At 48.3% G+C, this 22,376-nt stretch overlaps 1 protein-coding gene across 7 annotated transcripts in view; it reads left to right on the forward strand.

Moving 5' to 3' along the window:
* Positions 1-22,376, forward strand: part of mcf2la (mcf.2 cell line derived transforming sequence-like a) — a 58,693-nt gene that overhangs the window by 9,687 nt on the left and 26,630 nt on the right. For 2 of the 7 annotated variants that reach the window (XM_085910403.1, XM_085910422.1), the window contains exon 1: positions 4,319-4,686. The exons of 2 other annotated variants lie outside the window; for them this stretch is intronic. In XM_085910403.1, coding sequence (XP_085766529.1) covers positions 4,581-4,686 — 106 coding nt within the window. In that variant the 5' untranslated portion in view covers positions 4,319-4,580. Of the gene's footprint in view, positions 1-3,722; positions 3,872-4,318; positions 4,687-10,529; positions 10,749-22,376 lie in introns of those variants that run through there. 3 more of the 7 variants (XM_085910367.1, XM_085910412.1, XM_085910376.1) reach the window with 3 other exon arrangements.

Here is a 22,376-nt window from a genome sequence, read left to right on the forward strand (position 1 = left end):
CAGCACCCCGTACTCCCGAAGCACCCTCCAGAGAACCTCCCGAGGGACACGGTCGAACGCCCTCTCCAAGTCCACAAAACACATGTGGACTGGTTGGGCGAACTCCCATGCACCCTCGAGGATCCTGCCGAGGGTGTAGAGCTGGTCCACTGTTCCACGGCCAGGACAAAAGCCAGACTGCTCCTCCTGAATCCGAGGTTTGACCTCCCGACGGATCCTCCTCTCCAGCACCCCTGAATACGCCTTAGCAGGGAGGCTGAGGAGTGTGACTCCCCTGTAATTGGAACACACCCTCCTTCTTAAAGAGGGGAACCACCACCCCAGTCTGCCAATCCAGAGGCACCGTCCCCGATTTTCACGCAATGCTGTAGAGGCGTGTCAGCCATGACAGCCCCACAACATCCAGAGCCTTTAAGAACTCCGGGCGGATCTCATCCACCCCCGGGGCCTTGCCACCGAGGAGTTTTTTAACTACCTCAGTGACTTCGACCTCCGAGATTGGAGAGTCCGCCTCAGAGTCCTCAGGCCCTGCTTCCACAATGGAAGGCGTGGAATTGAGGAGGTCTTCGAAGTATTCCCCCCACCGACTCACGACATCCCGAGCCGAGGTCAGCAGCACACCATCTCCACTGTAAACAGTGTTGACTGTGCACTGCTTCCCCCTCCTGAGACGCCGGATGGTGGACCAGAATTTCCTCAAAGCCGTCCGGAAGTCATTCTCCATGGCCTCCTCCCACGCCCGAGTTTTTGCCTCAGCAACCGCCAAAGCCGCGTTCCGCTTGGCCATCCGGTACCTGTCAGCTGCCTCCGGAGTCCCGCAGGCCAAAACGGCCCTATAGGACTCCTTCTTCAGCTTGACGGCATCCCTTACCGCCGGTGTCCACCAGCGGGTTCGGGGATTGCCGCCACGACAGGCACCAACAACCTTACGGCCACAGCTCCGGTCGGCTGCCTCAACAATGGAGGCGCGGAACAAGGTCCACTCGGACTCAATGTCCCCCGCCTCCCCCGGGACGTGGGAAAAGCTCTGCTGGAGGTGGGAGTTGAAGCTTTTCCTGACAGGGGATTCTGCCAGACGGTCCCAGCAGACCTTCACAGAGCGTTTGGGTCTGCCAGGTCGGACCGGCATCTTCCCCCACCATCGGAGCCAACCCACCACCAGGTGGTGATCAGTTGACAGCTCCGCCCCTCTCTTCAACCGAGTGTCCAAAACATGCGGCCGCAAATCCGATGACACGACTACAAGGTCGATCAACGAACTGCGGCCTAGGGTGTCCTGGTGCCAAGTGCACACATGGACACCCTTATGCTTGAACATGGTGTTCATTATAGAAAATCCGTGTCGAGCACAGAGGTCCAATAATAGAACACCGCTCGGGTTCACATCGGGGGGGCGTTCCTCCCAATCACGCCCTTCCAGGTCTCACTGTCATTGCCCACGTGAGCATCGAAGTCACTCAGTAGAATGATGGAGTCCCAGATGGAGCGCTCTCCAGCACTTCCTCCAGGGACTCTCAGAAGGGTGGGTACTCTGAGCTGCCGTTCGGTGCATAGACACAAACAACAGTCAGGACCCGTACCCCCACCCGAAGGCGGAGGGAGGCTACCCTCTCGCTCACCGGGGTGAACCCCAATGGGCAGGCCCCCAGCCGGGGGGCAATAAGTATGCCAACACCTGCTCGACGCCTCTCACCGAGGGCAACTCCAGAGTGGAAGAGAGTCCAGCCCCTCTCGAGAGGGCTTGTACCAGAGCCCAAACTATGTGTGGAGGCAAGTCCGACTATGTCTAGTCGGAACCTTTCTGCCTCACACACCAGCTCGGTTTCCTTTCCAGCCAGAGAGGTGACATTCCATGCCAGCCTCTGCAGCCGGGGATCGGACCGCCAAGGTCCCTGCCTTTGGCCGCCGCCCAGCTCACTATGCACCCGACCCCTTTGGCCCCTCCTATAGGTGGTGAGCCCATTGGAAGGGGGACCCACGTTTTCTTTTCGGGCTATGCCCAACCGGACCCCATGAGCGAAGGCCCGGCCACCAGGCGCTTGCCTTCGAGCCCCACCTCCAGGCCTGGCTTCAGAGAGGGGCCCTGGTGACCCGCGTCCGGGCGAGGGAAAACGACATCCATATATTTTATTTATCATAAGGGGTCTTCTGACCCGTACCTTGTCTGGCCCCTCACCTAGGACCCTTCTGCCATGGGTGACCCTACCAGGGGCATGAAGCCCCAGACAACATGGCTCCTAGGATCATAGGGGCACGCAAATTCAAGAAGCATGCGGGTTTTTTGTCTTGAAAAGTGATGGTTTGGTAGATGTCAGGACTTTGCCCGACACCGGTGACAAGAAACCAAACTACGCATTGAATTGACTTTTACTCTTCACTTACGTATGTGTATACTGTATCATTAAGCTAGCATCACTAATTCTGTTTGCTTTTGCGTGTATTTGGATGAAAAACATGGGAACAAATGTCTTGCCAACCACTTCTGACAGTTGAGGAACGAGGTGCTCGACTGCTCAAACATGGCAGCTTCAATGATTTCCCTTAGCTGGTAGTTTCATAAAAACAATGCTATTCATTGACGATTATACAAGGCCTTTCCACTCATTGGTCAGTAGACTGGGAAAGCGGATAGTAGCAGCAAAACAAAACATACCTGCTGAGAATTTTTAAAGGCAGAAATCAGTGAGTGGAATCTGAATTTTGAATTGTTGGTTCAGTAAAGTCTACTTCCCAAACTAAATTGCTGCTGTTATGAAGCTGCTTAAAAATTTAGGTTTAAGCCTTAACCCTCCTACACTGACTGACATGCTGGCCACCCTTCTTTCTTTCTGGTCGTGGAGTGTTTTGAGCTTCACTTGGTTCCTCAATTATGAGCATCTGAAGTCAAGTCTATTGATCAGACATGTGCTCATGTTTGTAAAAGACAATATAAGAAGTCATACGCTTTTGATTTAACAAAATAAATTATAGTAATAATAATTCTAATGATAATCACATTATTAATACTTCCATGATAGTTAGTATGTTTTATTACCTTGGCGAACATAAGTAGTGTCAGTAAATATACACACAGGAATTGAGTGGAACTAGGCGATAATTTGCCTTTTTTTTTTAAGGCACCAGTTAATTTTGTGTGAAACCCAGAAGGGCGTGTTGTAAATAAGTGGATACTCAAGCTTGCTTTGCAAATTCATTCAGCACAATAAGTTGAAAGGAGAGCGTGATGTCAGAGGACAACCTCCTCCCCTGTCTTCCTCTGATAAAGCAGCCCAGACATTAAGAAAAATAAACATGCGCAAACAGCAAGCGGTGGAGTCGTATTGGGCCGGCTGAGTCGTATTCATACAACATCAGTTGGCTCGGATCATGTCTCTGGTGGACTTGATTCAAGAAGTTCAAACTTTGTTGAGTCAATTGTTTCATAATTTGTCTTTTGGCACAATGTGCATCATATATCAGTGGCGGGCATTGTCCCACCTCAGGTTAGTGTCCTTGTTACCATGTACTGTTCATACTGTACAGTAATGTACATAAATGAACACCGACAAATTAGGCTTCTTACAGTATGTAATACTTTCTTACTGACTGCAGTAGTACGTGGCAGCTTGACCCTAGTAACTGATTAGCTTTTGCATGTGGCTAATTTCTAACAGAATTTATGCCTCCATACGTCCTCATGCAGATTTGTGGCTCCACTGACTTGCCACCACAGGTTGAGCAATGAACTGACTATAAGAGAAGAACAAGATCAGCAAAGTATCAATCCAGCCGCACAAGCAAGTGTGTTTGTACTTCGTCATGGCTGCCAGTCTTTGCTGTCGAGGAGTAGGTCAAAAAAAGAACTTTAAGTATTTACAGATAGACAACGCAGGTGAGCATTTTCTTAATTTGTTTTTGGTAGTTTATGACTTCAACAGACGCTGAATTGTGTTTACGTCGGAACATATATCACACCCAATCCATTTTCACTCAAAGAACATGAAAGGTCAGAGGACTTGCCTTGTTTTTATTTGAGCATTTCTAAGCAAACTCTGTGAGCCCCTTGGGGCACTGATATGTGTGTTTTATGCTAATGCTAATACTTAACATTTGCTTGACAGTGGTCCCTGAAAGATTGTTTAATTTCTTCGAGTTGAGCGGAGGATTACATGGGAATAATGAATTCTTGTCATTGGCGATGTGTGTGTGTGTGTGTGTGTGTGTGTGTGTGTGTGTGTGTGTGTGTGTGTGTGTGTGTGTGTGTGTGTGTGTGTGTGTGTGTGTGTGTGTGTGTGTGTGTGTGTGTGTGCGTGCGTGTATGTGTTGCGTGTGCACATTGCACGTGCGCATAATAGTGGGATCAAGTATATGTGTATCGGGGTCATTCCATATGTTCGAAAAAGAACTACATATTACCATGTCTTTGTGTCAAACCAATACCTATCTGCAGAGCAGCAGAGGGGAGGGGCAGAAAAAGGAGGAGTGATCATGTGAGTTGACAGGTGTATTTGTGTATGGAGAGGGAGAGACATCCAGATGAATCAAATAAAATGAGAAGTGCAGGATAAGGTTGGTGGGACTTGTTTTTTTTACCTGTGGAGATGGAGAAGGGTTGGAAGGAGCATGAAGGTGAGCGCTTTGTCTGCATCTCACTGCCAGAGATGGAGCGCCACTACAGGTACACCCAGTGCTGTCAACAACTGCATTGTAAGTGTGTGTGTTTACCTTTTGTCTTATTTCGCCTACTTCATCTGTTACCTCAATGTGCTTGGCATGCATGCAAGCATAGAAGAAGCATTGACGAAGTGAACGATATTGGCGAAGTTATGAGCTACTTTCTTGGAATTACTGACACAATCTGTCACCTGGTGGTTTGAGAATCTTTACTTGTCCGGTTTTAAAGGCCTTTAGGATGTGCTTATTGAATTTGAAAAATAATTGCCAAAGTGCGGGTACCCTTCAAAATTCTGTCGGCCCTTTTGAGTGCTACTCCTCAATGTGAGACATTGTTGTGGCCTTTAAACTGAACAATTTTGTTTTGTGAATGTATTGCTTTTATGCCACAGATTACTTTACATAATTTTACAGCCAGGGAGGAGAACAGCTGGTTCGGCGAAAGTGCCATATCCTTATTTATTCAAGGTGGTTCGCAATGACATTTGCATAAATAGCGTGCGTGTGTGTGCGCACGTGACGATTGATGAGTATATTTTTGGACCTTATTGCCTCCTACGGCTACTCTGATCCATTTTCTTTGGTCTTTATTTAGAGCCAATCCGTTTATTTTTAGTATTTAAAAGGTGAAAGGAAAAGAAGAAAACTACGGCAGTAATGCTAAATGTGTTGCCTTTCAGACAGTTGCTATTACATATCTCCTTCTTACTGATTATTGCATTTACCCTAAATAGTTTGGTAAATGGCTATTGGTATTAATTGAAGCAACATGTAGTAAATTGACCTAAAGATAACAGCTTCTGACTCATTTTAGTGGTGCACTGGCATCTCTGTTGCTGCCATACTGTATAGTGAACTGGCTGGCCAGAGCAGTGCAGGCTTAAATGCCAAATTCCAATCTAGTCCGTCCGTCCGTCCGTCCTTTATTCTGAAAATTGTCCATCTAGCCTTTTCTTTCCCTTTCATCTTAACGCTATTTAGCATTTCCACCCAACCCCATCCATCCATCCATCCATCCATCCATCCATCCATCCATCCATCCATCCATCCATCCATCCATCCATCCATCCATCCATCCATCCATCCATCCATCCATCCATCCATCCATTTTCTGAACCGTTTATCTTCATGGGGGTGCGGGGGTGCTGGAACCTATCTCAGCGGTCTCTGGGTGGTAGGCAGGGGAGACCCTGAACTGGTTGCCAGCCAATCACAGGGCATACAGAGACCATCCACAATCACATTTAGGGACAATTTTCAATTTTTACGATCACAAAATGTCATTATATTCACCACTCGTCTTTGCTTAACCCTCAGTGTGTGCCAATAAACAACAAAAACAATTTGAAAAACAATGTTGCTTTATTAAATGCGCTCGGCCTCAGGGGAGAGGCGAGGAGGAGCTCGGGCACCGGGGAGCAGCAAACTTAAGCGATTACAAAACAGTGCCAAACTCAATGCTAATGAATTAACAGCAACGTGTTTCCATGGCAGTGTTTGCTGTATCCAATTCCCACCTAGATTAGAAATGATTGATTTTTGTCAAAACATGGAAAACATGTTATGGAGAAACCAGACTGAAAAGGTGAGAGGAAAACGGGTGATATACTTTTCTCTCCCTAGTACAGTGGTTCTTAACCTTGTTGGAGGTACTGAACACCACCAGTTTCATATGCGCATTCACCGAACCCCTCTTTAGTAAAAAATGAAATTATTTATTTCAAATTCAAGACATAGATGTTTTTAACTGGTGCACAAAATGAACTGGTGTTCACTTAAAGAACAACTGATTTTGTGGTGTCTCTGCAAGTATCAAAGGGGATGTTAATTTTCAGTAGTAAACACATGGTTGAACTCTAAAAATAATACAAGTCCAAGTCAAATGCCAAGGAGTTGGAGTCACGACCGAGGCAACAACAACAAAAGACGTGACAAATTCGGACTTAACCACATGTACTACATCCCTGGTTAGAACTTAGTACATTAAATGATATTTGTTCAACATTTGATTGCCCAGGTGTTAAATCTTTCTCTTTCTTTGCCTCTTTGTATTTGCCACAATGGCTTGAAAGTCAATTACATTTCTTATACACATGCCGTTGAAGAAAAATCAATTGTCCTAATTCTTTAAATCTCAAATAGTACAAACTAATTCTTTTCCACGCACAGTCACCTGGTTAAATTAAAATTGCAATAGGATCTTTTAATTGCTTGGGAACTGCACAAACAAACGTGTTGATCAGCAGCTCATAACAAATCTGCTGTGTGTTCATTTGTGGTGTGTGTGTGTGTGTGTGTGTGTGTATGTGTGTGTGTGTGTGTGTGTGTGTGTGTGTGTGTGTGTGTGTGTGTGTGAGAGAGTGTGTGAGTGTGTGTGTGTGTGTGTGTGTGTGAGGGGGGGAATACTTCCTCTTTAACCGAAAGAAAAATCAAAAGATTTATCACACTGTTATTCATTATTTCAGTTATGTAATCTGATGTGGTTTTATTATGTTCCGTTTGACGATCTTTAAGCGCTTTTTTAAAATTATTTTTCCCCCCTACATTAGTCATTTTGAAATAACAAAGTCAACACTAATATCAAGCGAGCGCCTCTGTAAAGGTTTCTCCCTTTACCACACCATTCCAAAATGTTGTGTGTCACTTTGGCAGGTCATTAAGTGAAAACACAGCAGCAAACGAAGAAACGCAAAACTTAACCTGCTCTGTCTGGTTCTGTACTTGGCAGATGTAAAAACAAGTGCGTGATGAATGTGCCATGAGTGTATATCATACTGTCAATACTTTCTTCCTGAGTCACCTCTCAATTGGCGTCTTCCTGTTTACTCTCCATCTACCAGCAACGGAAAGAGTCGATCGTGCAACAAATGAATGCATTTTGTCTCGTCTGCTACCCGCCCAACACACACACATGCACACACACACGCACGCACGCACGCACGCACGCACGCACGTCTCATTTACATCCTGTGGATGCATGTCTGTGTGGACCTGCCTACTTTTGTTTAAGTAATGATTGCACACTTTCTGTAAATCCTACAAACTTAATTTCACTTCTCAAATATCACTGTGTTTGTCTGCTGTATGGTATATGTAACTGAAATTGCAGATCCGAATAACCAATGAGTTATAAAGAAAAATCTTGAAAATGATCAGGGGTGCCCAAACACGACTGTGTGTGTGTGTGTGTTTGTATGTTTGTTTGTATATACCGTAATTTTCGGACTATAAGTCGCGTTTTTTGTCATAGTTTGGGTGGGGAGGCGACTTGTACTCAGGAGCGACTTATGTGATTTTTTTTGTCACAAATTTTCAAAATTCAAAATTCTGCGATGTCGTGAAACCGCGATAAACGAACCGCGATGTAGCAAGGGATTACTGTCATTTGAACTGCAAGTAACGTCACCCGTGCCGCGGTTGTTTACATAAAGGGCATAGGATTCGATCACGGGATGACGAAGATGACGAAGGGCCCCACATACTACCGGCATCATTCGCGGCTTTGTTTGTAAGTGACACGGAGGACGAAGAGTTTGAAGGATTTAATGATTTGGAGTGACACAGAAGGTTTGAAAAACTATTATGGCTTTTACGCACGCCCGGTCCTTCTCGACGGGAGCTCTCTTTCACCTCCGTGGATGTAAGTCATGGCCCGGCGCTCGGCCGGCGCTCGGCCGGCGCTCGGCGGGGTGGCTGCCCGGGGACGGTGGATGGGGCTCGGACATGGCTTTTACGCACGCCCGGTCCTATTCTATGGAGCTCTCTTCCACCTCCGTGGCTGGAAGTTCAGAAGCACATATACAAGTGTGTGTATATATCCCAGACTTCCCTCTCCCCAGCCACTTCATCCAGCTCATCCCGGGGATCCCAAGGCGTAACTATATATATATATATATATATATATATATATATATATACACACACAGTTAGGAGGGACTCCCAGACTTCCCTAGACTTCCCTCTCCCCAGCCACTTCATCCAGCTCATCCCGGGGATCCCAAGGCGTTTCCAGGCCAGCCGAGAGACAGTCTCTCCATCAAATCCTGGGTCGTCCCTGGGGTTTTGTACCGGTGGGACATGCCCGGAACACCTCCCCAGGGAGGCGTCCAGGAGGCATCCTGATGAGATGCCCGAGCCACCTCGTTTGGCTCCTCTCCACGTGGAGGACCAGCGGCTCTACTCCGAGTCTCTCCCAGATGACCGAGCTCCGTACCCTATCTCTAAGGGCGAGCCCGAAGACCCTGCGGAGGACACTCATTTCGGCCGCTTGTATCCTGGATCTTGTTCTTTTGGTCACAACCAATAGCTTGTGATCATAGGTGAGGGTAGGAGCATAGATCGACCGGTAAATCGAGAGCTTTGCCTTTTGACTCAGCTCTCTCTTCACCACGAAGGACCGGTACAGAGTCCGCATTACTGCCGACGCTGCACCGATCCGCCTGTCGATCTCGCGCTCCATCCTGCCTCACTCCTGAACAAGACCTCAAGATACTTGAACTCCTCTACTTGGGGCAGGATCTCATCTTCGATCCGGAGAGGGCATTCCACCCTTTTCCGACCGAGAACCATGGACTTGGATTTGGAGGTGCTGACCCTCATCCCGACCGCTTCACACTCGGCTGCGAACCGCTCCAGTGAGAGCTGGAGATCACGGCCTGAAGAAGCCAACAGCACCACGTCATCTGCACAAAGCAGAGACTCGATGCTGCCCAAACCGTACGCCCTCAATGCCTCGGCTGCGCCTAGAAATTCTGTCCATAAAAATTATGAACAGAATCGGTGACAAAGGGCAGCCTTGGCGGAGTCCTCACTGGGAACGAATCCGACTTACTGCCAGAAATGCGGACCAAACTCCGGCATCTGTGATACAGGGACCGAACCGCCCTTATCAGTTGGCTCGGCACCCTGTACTTCTGAAGCACCCTCCACAGAATCTCCCGAGGGACACAGTTGAACACCTTCTCCAAGTCCACAAAACACATGTGGACTGGTTGGGCGAACTCCCATGCACCCTCCAGGATCCTGCCGAGGGTGTAGAGCTGGTCCACTGTTCCACGGCCAGGACAAAAGCCAGACTGCTCCTCCTGAATCTGAGGTTCGACCTCCAGATGGACCCTCCTCTCCAGCACCCCTGAATAGACCTGACCAGGGAGGCTGAGGAGTGTGATTCCCCTGTAATTGGAACGCACCCTCTGGTCCCCCTTCTTAAAGAGGGGAACCACCACCCCAGTCTGCCAATCCAAAGGCACCGTCCCCGATGTCCACGCAATGTTGTGGAGGCGTGTCAGCCATGACAGCCCCACAACATCCAGAGCCTTTAAGAACTCCGGGCGGATCTCAGCCACCCCCGGGGCCCTGCCACCGAGGGGTTTGTGTGTGTGTATATTTTTTATTTATTTATTTATTTATTTATTTATTTATTTATTTATTTATTTATTGCTGAAGGATCATACCAAGAAAGTTCAAAGAAAGTTATTTTGAGCATTGCTACATAATTCAAGCAATGATAATCACTTTAATTAATTGATGTCCTTAGTACACCACCCTTTAGTTTTCAAATGAGGTTTCTTACCATGTAATTTTGGCACAATGGTACCCCCTGCTGTCTTTTTTTTTTTTACATGTGTGTGTATGTACGACCTATGTCTGTGCTTGGTGCCCACTGAGTGTGACAGAAGCAGTTAAAGACTTGTGTGGAGCTTGTCAATGATTAGAGATATCCTTTGTGTAGAAACCATGTGAAATGTGAAACTGGGGGCAGAACTTCTAAAGCTCCGCCTACCATGGGTAGACTATGTATTCAAGTGTGTGCGTGCATGTGTTCTCCACTGTGTGGTGACAGGTCAGTGAGCCGCCTCAGTACTCAGCTGTGCAGAAATGGACTGCCAGAGCCGGAACTTCCACCGGGATGTTCTCTGACAGCCTGCAGCTCTGTGTGAGCGTGTTCTAGTATGTGTGCGCGAGCGTGCCTTTGTGTGTACGTACATGCATCGGAGAGAGGGTCAAATAGGTAAGAGCAAACATGGCTGTCAACCGAGTGTCTCAACTGTGCTTTGAGATCACCTGGCTTTGGCTGCAGCTGAAGATGATGACAGGTAGAGTGACTTCTTAAGCTTTCATTTGTTGTTTGTTGTTTTGCAGCTTCTTTTGGTCCTATTAAGTGCACCACTGAAACATCAGTGTTCTATGATGTGGTTTGTTGGATTGTGTTTGTGTAAGCCTTTTTTGATAGTTTTAGTTGTGCTTCTGATAAAAGTGCGTGTTTCCCTGGAATAACTAGTAAAGGAATTAATATTAACAATATTGAATGCGTCCACAAATAGTATAGAGTGTGATAGTCACAGTTTCTTTGTTTAATATTTTGTAGGGGAAAAAGAATTGTGGCTAGAGTTAAACCAAGCTGATTAATTGAAATGAATGTTTGATTGCATAAATGTAGAAAATTTCTAGAGAGGACATTACAGGCTATAATATTGATGCAGTTGTCAGGAAGGCTAGTATAGTCATCTAGTTGCCCAGACTCAAACCATAGCGCTTTGGTTCCAAATCGTAATGTAGAGGTTTGACTGTACTTGCTGATGTTGAGAGGAACATCTCCCTACTTAAATCCCTTTTACTGATTATTTGTAGGGAAATGGATTAGAGAGAGCCACAAATGAGGTCATGTTGTTCCATGAGAAATTGTTATTTCTTGAATCAGCTGATCATGACTCACTCTCCCCTTAATGCCCAAGGAGGTTCTGTATGACATGAATGAAAGATCATGGCTTGACTTTTGTGTCTGACGATTGTGTCCGATGGAAGCGAGATGCTTCTCCTTCTGAAAGCATCACACACTGTTGATCTGCCTGACATAATGCAAGCCATGCATTTTGTCCCGAGGTTAGATGCGCATATTGAAGGAGTGTGTGCAGATTTTTTTTGTCCTAATAACCTAGAGTGCTTCCAGTTGTTCTCTTGGGAAAAAGATTAGAGCATACTAGAGATGCACCGATCCGACTTTTTCAGTTTCGATACCGATACCATGGCTTTGCGTATCGGTCGATACCCGATACCGATCCGATATTATGGTTGACTTAACAAGCTACATACCTCTACATGTGGAACAGAAAAGACTAAATGCAATGGCATCAGGCATGACTACACAGTTCTTTCCTCAAACAACATGTAACAAGATAAAGCAGATTAATGCTGTGCAGGCAGGTGGCCTAACCCTCACTCACACATGAAGGCAGTTAAGGTACCATTTAGTTTAGCCAAATCAAGATTATAATCTGCTAAATTGGCATGAGCTTGAACACTTAGCGCACTTCCACCTAGTGTAGACTTCATTGACGATTGTAGCGATTAGATGCGGATATCAATGAATTTACATGAATTTGAAAGTAAATAGAAAATAATTAAAATTTACGTTTACCTTCCGGTGCCACATACCGTAATGATATTATCTTGCATTGTAACAGTAAAAACGCACAGCCCAAAAAACACTCAGTATGTGTCCGGTTTGGTAGCAGCATTAGGCTCGCAGGACTACATTTCCCATGATTCTTAGACACAGAAGCAGGAACAAGTTCTTGTTTAGGAGTGAGGCAAAAAATAGACACCTGCTATGTGGATGAGAACAAAATAGGAAGGACTTTGAATTAAAGATGACAAATTAAAAATAATTCAAGCATAAAGTGCATCAGATCGCTCTGATTTGTGGAGTCAGAATGAATTTCACATTCAGGTAGTGACCTTTCAGCCAACGGATCGCCTTCCCTCCTTCAGGCAATAGTTGACCTTTTGATTGGGACCCAGTTAACTTTAGCACTGCCCCACATGGTGTCAGCTGCATGTGGAAAGTAATATTTGGATTTCTTCTTTTTAATCACTACAGAACAGCCCTGTGTACAATAGTCAGCTCTTGTCCAGTTCCTTCTCAGTTGGCACATTTGGCTTTCGACTTAAACGCAAAGGCAGTTAACATTCAGTTTTTGCATTGTTATAACCATCTTTTTATTGGAAGTGCATGCTTGTACATGAAAAGATACATTCAAAGGCCAGAATACTTAAAAAGGCCTAAGTCGAATTGTCGGTCAGCCTTTGTGTTCTATTTTTTTATTTTTTCCCCCCTCCTCCTTAAGGATGTACTTTTACCAACAGCAGCCAAATTATTTAACTCAACCAAAATCGAAATTGCAGCTTGATACTCTGCGTGTTTTCTTGTTCTTTTGTGACCAGCCTTTTTGGATGCAGTTTTCCTTGATCCCTATTTCTATCTTTGGGATGAGGACTGGACAACACATACACATTCCAGATCACTGGGTGACCTAGTTTTTTTGTCAAGCATTTTGTGCGTGCATGTGTTTATGTACCAGTGACAAATGGCATTTTGGTAAAGCCTCACTATAATGCCTGATAATAGAGCTCTGCTTCACTTATGACACACACACACACACACACACACACACACACACACACACACACACACACACACACACACACACACAAGTTGCACAGTGGCGGGTAAATCCTGGCATCTCTTCATGCATGCATGTGTGTGTTGAAGTACAACTGTCCATTTCTCTGTTGGAACTCGATGAGCCAACCCCTGTGGTGTGTGCACATCATCCACACGAACCTACATGCATTTGTTTGTTTGCGTTGCCCTCAAGCAGGGTTTTTTTGCTCGTCTGTGCATGCGTTCACAGTGCTCAACACACTCCTGTTTCCCGGGACTTTGAACTTTGACTGGCTATAAGTGGTTGGAGCCATTAACGGCTGGCTGCTATGTGTGAACTGGAAGTGTGTGTTTAGCAAAAATAAATGCTGCGGGTAACAGAGAGTTGGGTGTGTGTCCCTGGTGCTTGATGCTGTAATTAAAAGTATTAACTGGGCCTTTATTGCCAGATACAGCAAATTGTTCTTGGATAAATGATTAGGTTGCAAAAAGATTTACAACTGTATAAAAACAAACAAAAAACTGTGGTGTCAAGTAGCCTATGTTTTAGTTCTAATCACTGCCAAAACATGGACTTTAGTGTTATTTCTGTCAGTTGAGGGTGAATGGTTGTCGAGTGTTGGAAAGTTTGATCGTGTTGTTGAGCCATACGTAGTGGGAACACATCACAAATGTGTTGTAAAGTTTGATAGTGTTGTTGAGCCATACGTAGTGCGAACACATCACAAGTGTGGACAAGCAGTGGGCCAACACATTAAATATGTAGGCATTTGTAAAGAAATCCCTTCCTTGGTCACCCGGTTGAAACAAGCACCTCCGTGCTCTCCTCCTCCTCTTCACTTTTTCAGCCGTAATACCACACAGTCTCTGGCAAAACAACAACAAAAAAGAAAAACAATTATTGGCCCTACATTCTCCACATCCTTGTTGAATTAACAAGACATGATGGGTTATTTAGGTATGAGAATCAACAGAAGTGTTCAGAGGAATATTTCTTGCTACTAAGTCTATGAAAAAGCATGAAAGGAGGAAGGGGTGTTTGGTTGGGGGAGAAGGGTGTGAATAAGGTGAGGGACATTCTTTCCTCACTATTTGTGTGTGACCCACTTCCACTGTGAATGTGTGTGCTCTAAAGGGTTTAACTCACAGCAGAGCAGCCACAGTTTGTCATTCATTGAGCTGAAAGCAGACAGTTCAGCAGGAGTTAAAAAAGACGGCAGCATGTCTGACATATTTCCTCGCATGGATCAACCTTTATGTCTGAATTCTTTCTGCAGAATACTGTATGTGACCCCAAGGGGTGTTGAGCTCCTCAAAATATTTTAAGTAACTTCAGAGAGCCAAGTAAGCTGTCCCAAAAAAAACAAAGTCACCTTAAACACCAATCAGTGATTGTAAAAGTCAAACTGAAAGTGACAACCAGCAAAAATTCATATGCACACTTGGTACATGTGTGAGACAAGACATATGTGGTTGCCCACCACACTGGGAGCAAACTAATGCATGCATGCAAAGCTTGTGTTGGAATTGAGAAAAAAATCTTTACAAGTTGCTCTTCGTGTGGAAATTAGTTTTACTCTCATGTAGTAGCAGATAATTATAACAGAATGGTTGTTTTTGGTCAAATTAGAGGCTTCTGTGCTTTGCTGGAATGCTTGAGGTCTAACTCTGCTGAGTGGCCCTGCGGCTGTGCCACGTCTCCATTTTACCATTGTCCATACATTTTGCTGCATGTTTTTCCTTCTGCTTCTCCTTTGCCTTCTCAAGGATTTCAGCACACTATTATTTATTTTCTAAAAAAAAAAAAGACAGGTAGTACCTTTGTTTGGCCCCATTGACTTGAAAATTGCAGGTTTTTCAGCCCTCTACACAATCAGAAATGTACAAGTTATTATTTGTGCTTATTATTATCTGCTCTAGTATACCCTTTGGGTTGATTCCCGAACTTGTGGGAAGTATGTTCCTTGTTGACATCAGTGGGCCGGGAGATGTGGGATTACAGAGTGGCTTGCTGAGTTCACTATAAATCCACACTGTGCAGGGTTAGGTTGCAAATTTGAGTCCTTGGCTGGATTGACACTGTAGATTGAGTGACACAATTCAGATTTTGTAGTCTTAAGTGGCACAAATGGAACATGTGTCATGGCAGTGTAAAGATCAAAATCCGATTATGTTGCCGATATCGATATCCAATGTGAGTGCAGCCTAAATGTGCTAATATAGCAGCCGACGCTGCACCGATCCGCCTGTCGATCTCGCGCTCCATCCTGCCCTCACTCGTGAACAAGACCCCAAGATACTTGAACGCCTCCACTTGAAGCAGGATCTCATCCCTGATCCGGAGAGGGCATTCCACCCGCATCCTGACCGCTTCACACTCGGTTGCGAACCGCTCGAGTGAGAGCTGGAGATCACGGCCTGAAGAAGCCAACAGCACCACGTCATCTGCAAAATGCAGTGAAGAGATGCTGAGGTCCCCAAATTGGACCCCCTCAACGCCTCGGCTGCGCCAAGAAATTCTGTCCATAAAAGTTATGAACAGAATCGGTGACAAAGGGCAGCCGACTACTGCCGGAAATGTGGACCAAACTCTGGCATCGGTAATACAGGGACCAAACCGCCCTTATCAGTTGGCTTGACACCCCATACTCCTGAAGCACCCTCCACAGAACCTCCCGAGGGACACGGTCGAACGCCTTCTCCAAGTCCACAAAACACATGTGGACTGGTTGGGCGAACTCCCATGCACCCTCGAGGATCCTGCCGAGGGTGTAGAGCTGGTCCACTGTTCCACGGCCAGGACGAAAGCCGCACTGCTCCTCCTGAATCCGAGGCTCGACCTCCCAACGGATCCTCCTCTCCAGCACCCCTGAATAGACCTTACCAGGGAGGCTGAGGAGTGTGATTCCCCTGTAATTGGAACACACCCTCCGGTCCCCCTTCTTAAAGAGGGGAACCCCCACCCCAGTCTGCCAATCCAGAGGCACCGTCCCTGTTGTCCATGCAATGTTGTAGAGGCGTGTCAGCCATGACAGCCCACAACATCCAGAACCTTTAAGAACTCCGGGCGGATCTTATCCACCCCCGGGGCCTTGCCACCGAGGAGTTTTTTAACTACCTCCGTGACTTCAACCTCCGAGATTGGAGAGTTCAACTCAGAGTCTCCAGGCCCTACTTCCTCAATGGAAGGCGTGCCGGTGGAATTGAGGAGGTCTTCGAAGTATTCTCCCCACCGACTCACGACGTCCCGAGTCGACGTCAGCAGCACACCATCTCCACTGTAAACAGTGTTGACTGTGCACTGCTTCCCCCTCCTGAGACGCCGGACGGTGGACCAGAATTTCCTCGAAGCTGTCCGGACGTCATTCTCTATGGCCTCGCAAAACTCCTCCCACGCCCGGGTTTTTACCTCATCAACTGCCGAAGCCGCGTTCCACTTGGCCATCTGTCAGCTGCCTCCGGAGTCCTGCAGGCCAAAACGGCCCGATAGGACTCCTTCTTCAGCTTGACGGCATCCCTTACTGCTGATGTCACCAGCGGGTTTGGGGATTTCTGCCACGACAGGCACCAACAACCTTACGGCCACAGCTCCGGACGGCTGACTCAACAATGGAGGCGCGGAGCATGGTCCACCCGGACTCAATGTCCCCCGCCTCCTTCGGGACGTGGGAAAAGCTCTGCCGGAGGTGGGAGTTGAAGCTCTTCCTGACAGGGGATTCTGCCAGATGTTCCCAGCAGACCCTCACAGAGCGTTTGGGTCTGCCAGGTCGGACCGGCATCTTCCCCCACCATCGGAGCCAACCCACCACCAGGTGGTGATCAGTTGACAGCTCCGCCCCTCTCTTCAACCGAGTGTCCAAAACATGCGGCCGCAAATCCGATGACACGACTACAAGGTCGATCAACGAACTGCGGCCTAGGGTGTCCTGGTGCCAAGTGCACACATGGACACCCTTATGCTTGAACATGGTGTTCATTATAGAAAATCCGTGTCGAGCACAGACAATAATAGAACACCGCTCGGGTTCACATCGGGGGGGGCGTTCCTCCCAAACATGCCCTTCCAGGTCTCACTGTCATTGCCCACGTGAGCATTGAAGTCACCCAGTAGAACGATGGAGTCCCCAGAAGGAGGGCTCTCCAGCACTTCCTCCAGGGACCCCAAGAAGGATGGGTTCTCTCAGCTGCCGTTCGGTGCATAGACACAAACAACAGTCAGGACCCGTCCCCCCACTCTTAGGCGGAGGGAGGCTACCCTCTCGCTCACCGGGATGAACCCCAATGTGCAGGCTCCCAGCCGGGGGGCAATAAGTATGCCAACACCTGCTCGACGCCTCTCACCATGGGCAACTCCAGAGTGGAAGAGAGTCCAGCCCATCTCGAGAGGGCTTGTACCAGAGCCCAAACTATGTGTGGAGGCAAGTTCGACTATGTCTAGTCGGAACTTTTCTGCCTCACTCACCACCTCGGGCTCTTTACCAGCCAGAGAGGTGACATTCCATGTCCCTAGCCTCTGCAGCCGGGGATCGGACCGCCAAGGTCCCCGCTTTTGGCCGCCGCCCAGCTCACTTTGCACCCGACCCCTTTGGTCCCTCCTATAGGTGGTGAGCCCATGGGACGGGGACCCACATTTTCTTTTCGGGCTATGCCCAGCCGGGCCCAATGGGCGAAGGGTGAGCTTTGAGCCCCACCTCCAGAACTGGCTCCAGAGGGGGGCCCTGGTGACCCACATCCGGGCGAGGGAAAACTAAGTCAATTTTTGTTTGTCGTTTGGTGAGCCGTGCTTTGTCTGGCCCCTCACCTAGGACCCTTTTGCCATGGGTGACCCTACCAGGGGTGAGAAGCCCCAGACAACATGGCTCCTAGGATCATAGGGGCACGCAAACCCCTCCACCACGATAAGGTGACGACTCACGGAGGGGCGGAAAGGTGGTTTGCGTGCCCCTATGATCCTAGGAGCCATGTTGTCTGGGGCTTCATGCCCCTGGTAGGGTCACCCATGGCAGAAGGGTCCTAGGTGAGGGGCCAGACAAAGCACGGCTCAGAAGACCCCTGATGATGATTACAATAAATGGACGTCGTTTTCCCTCGCCCGGACGCGGGTCACCGGGGCCCCTCTCTGGAGCCAGGCCTGGAGGTGGGGCTCGAAGGCGAGCGCCTGGTGGCCGGGCCTTCGCTCATGGGGTCCGGTCGGGCATAGCCCGAAAAGAAGACGTGGGTCCCCCTTCCAATGGGCTCACCACCTATAGGAGGGGCCAAAAGGGTTGGGTGCATAGTGAGCTGGGCGGCGGCCAAAGGCGGGGACCTTGGCGGTCCGATCCCCGGCTGCAGAAACTGGCTCTAGGGACATGGAATGTCACCTCTCTGGCTGGAAAGGAGCCCGAGCTGGTGTGTGAGGCAGAAAGGTTCCGACTAGATATAGTCGGCCTTGCCTCCACACATAGTTTGGGCTCTGGTACAAGTCCTCTCGAGAGGGGCTGGACTCTCTTCCACTCTGGAGTTGCCCACAGTGAGAGGCGTCGAGCAGGTGTTGGCATATTTATTGCCCCCCCCGGCTGGGCGCCTGCACATTGGGGTTCACCCCGATGAGCGAGAGGGTAGCCTCCCTCCGCCTTCGGGTGGGGGGACGGGTCCTGACTGTTGTCTGTGTCTATGCACCAAACGGCAGCTCAGAGTACCCACCCTTCTTAGAGTCCCTGGAGGAAGTGCTGGATAGCGCTCCTTCTGGGGACTCCATCGTTCTACTGGGTGACTTCAATGCTCACGTGGGCAATGACAGTGAGACCTGGAAGGGCGTAATTGGGAGGAACGGCCCCCCCCGATCTGAACCCGAGCGGTGTTCTATTATTGGAATTCTGTGCTCGACACGGATTTTCTATAATGAACACCATGTTCAAGCATAAGGGTGTCCATGTGTGCACTTGGCACCAGGACACCCTAGGCCGCAGTTCGTTGATCGACCTTGTAGTCGTGTCATCGGATTTGCGGCCGCATGTTTTGGACACTCGGGTGAAGAGAGGGGCGGAGCTGTCAACTGATCACCACCTGGTGGTGGGTTGGCTCCGATGGTGGGGGAAGATGCCGATCCGACCTGGCAGGCCCAAACGCTCTGTGAGGGTCTGCTGGGAACGTCTGTCAGAATCCCCTGTCAGGAAGAGCTTCAACTCGCACCTCCGGAAGAGCTTTTTCCACGTCGGGAGGTCGAACCTCGGATTCAGGAGGAGCAGTGTGGCTTTCGTCCTGGCCGTGGAACAGTGGACCAGCTCTACACCCTCGGCAGGATCCTTGAGGGTGCATGGGAGTTCGCCCAACCAGTCCACATGTGTTTTGTGGACTTGGAGAAGGCGTTCGACCGTGTCCCTCGGGAGGTTCGCTGCGGGGTGCTTCGGGAGTACGGGATGCCGAGCCAACTGATAAGGGCGGTTCGGTCCCTGTATCACCGATGCCAGAGTTTGGTCCGCATTTCTGGCAGTAAGTCGGATTCGTTCCCAGTGAGGGTTGGACTCCGCCAAGGCTGCCCTTTGTCACCGATCCTGTTCATAATTGTTATGGACAGAATTTCTAGGCGCAGCCGAGGCGTTGAGGGCGTCCGGTTTGGGGACCTCAGCATCGCGTCTCTGCTTTTTGCAGATGACGTGGTGCTGTTGGCTTCTTCAGTCCGTGATCTCCAGCTCTCACTGGAGCGGTTCGCAGCCGAGTGTGAAGCGGTCGGGATGAGGGTCAGCACCTCCAAATCCGAGTCCATGGTCCTCGGTCGGAAAAGGGTGGAATGCCCTCTCCGGATCGGGGATGAGATCCTGCCCCAAGTGGAGGAGTTCAAGTATCTTGGGGTCTTGTTAACGAGTGAGGGCAGGATGGAGCGCGAGATCGACAGGCGGATCGGTGCAGCGTCGGCAGTAATGCGGACTCTGTACCGGTCCGTCGTGGTGAAGAGAGAGCTGAGCCAAAAGGCAAAGCTCTCGATTTACCGGTCGATCTACGCTCCTACCCTCACCTATGGTCACGAGCTATGGGTCGTGACCGAAAGAACGAGATCCAGGATACAAGCGGCTGAAATGAGTTTCCTCCGCAGGGTGTCCGGGCTCTCCCTTAGAGATAGGGTGAGAAGCTCGGTCATCCGGGAGAGACTCGGAGTAGAGCCGCTGCTCCTCCACGTTGAGAGGAGCCAGATGAGGTGGCTCGGGCATATCATCAGGATGCCTCCTGGACGCCTCCCTGGGGAGGTGTTCCGGGCATGTCCCACCGGTAGGAGACCCCGGGGTCGACCCAGGACGCGCTGGAGAGACTACGTCTCTCGGCTGGCCTGGGAACGCCTTGGGATCCCCCGGGATGAGCTGGAGGAAGTGGCTGGGGAGAGGGAGGTTTGGGAGTCCCTCCTAAAGCTGCTGCCCCCGCGACCCGAGCCCGGATAAGCGGAAGAAGATGAAGGTGAAGGTGAAGGACCTTTCCGTTCTAACCTAGGACTTTTATAGGGCACGACAAGCCCTCGGCCGCACCATTCTTTTAACAACAACAAAAAAAACCTCACCCCCTTGTTCTCCTCACCTCTGCACCTCGGACTGCCTTCAACCTTCAGATCCCATCTGACGAGCAGACAGCGAGCCTTTGAAAAGGATTCTAGGATCTCACCTATGGAGTTCCTCCCGCGCGCGGTGTTAGAGATGTTCCGACTCTAACTTATTTTGCAAGAACCACACGGGAGACAGTATGCCCTTTGAACACTTGCAAGTGGAGAATTTGTTCGTTACTGTAGATACAGCAATGTCCGAACAAAGTCTGCCGTTGCATTCATGCAAGACAGTATTTATTGAGAGAAGAAGGGTGGGGGTGAGAGTGGCCAAGGTGGGGGTGACAATTTACATGTGTGGTGGCCAAGGTGGGGGTGAAACCCCTGGCCTCTGATCACATCATAGCAGGGGTTGATTTACGATGTTGAGTAGACATTTTTGATTGCGTCTTCTACAGTTGGTCAATCAGTGCAAAGGATCTTAGCACTTTGTTCTACTACTTTAAGACAGGACAAGCTTAGGTTAATTATTACTGATTACATTCCAACATAATATGATCAACCTAATCTATTCAACCCTAACACGCGGTCTTTCTGGATCTCTGCTGTCGTCAGCTGGAATATAATATAGTATATTGGCATCCGGCTCGAAGGACCAAATAAATGTCGACCCCCCCATTGGGATTGCAGAGTCTGTTCTCTTCCCTCAACCAGTTGTCTTCTCCATGGGTGGCTGACTCCTCCTCGACTGTGATCAGATAAATTGAAGCACGTTGAATGCCGCTTACCTGTGGAACAATGCAACTAAACCCTTGCTAAGGAAGAATGATAGCTATGGATTCAAACACTTCATCGGTATTGTTACTACTCGATCTTAGTGCTGCCTTCGACACTGTTGACTTCGATATTTTATTAGAGCGTCTTAAAGGTTGTGTTGGTATTTCGGGGTCAGCACTAGGCTGGTTTCATTCGTATCTATCAGACAGGACGCACCGAGTGCTCCATGGCAATGCGTCCTCTGAGCTCTATGAAGTTACGTGTGGTGTCCCACAGGGATCGGTACTAGGACCAATTCTATTTAATATTTATATGACTCCACTTGGGGACATAATACGTAAATATAATATTAGTTTTCAATGTTATGCGGATGACACCCAATTATATGTGCCGTTATCAATGACAGATGCGCAGGACTGTTGTAATCTTGAGGCATGCCTTGCGGAGATTAAGCAATGGATGTCTCTCAACTTCTTTTGTCTGAACCCAGATAAAACTGAGATGTTGATAATTCGTCCAGCTCGTTATCAACATTTATTTAAGGAAACCACTATAACTCTAGATAACCGTACTATCACTCAGAGTGATACTGTAACTAATCTCGGGGTAACATTTGACCAAACGCTCTCCTTTCAAAAGCACATTAAGAATATAACCAGAATAGCATTTTTTCACCTTCGTAATATTGCTAAGATTCCCCCAATCCTCTCGACCGGTGATGCGGAAATTATTATACATGCATTTATCACGTCGCGCCTGGAATATTGTAATGCGTTATTCTCTGGTCTTCCCAAGTCTAGCATCAAAAGTCTACAGTTAGTACAAAATGCTGCTGCAAGGCTGCTCTCACGGACAAGAAAATTTGATCACATTACCCCAATATTAGCCAATTTACACTGGCTCCCGGTCCATTTAAGATGTGACTTCAAGGTTCTTCTACTAACCTATAAATCATTGCATGGCTTAGCGCCTTCATATCTCGTCGACTTAGTTGTT

This window comes from Syngnathus leptorhynchus, chromosome 1 (assembly GCF_054491065.1).
Source record: "Syngnathus leptorhynchus isolate UIUO chromosome 1, UIUO_Slep, whole genome shotgun sequence".
Taxonomy (NCBI): domain Eukaryota; kingdom Metazoa; phylum Chordata; class Actinopteri; order Syngnathiformes; family Syngnathidae; genus Syngnathus; species Syngnathus leptorhynchus.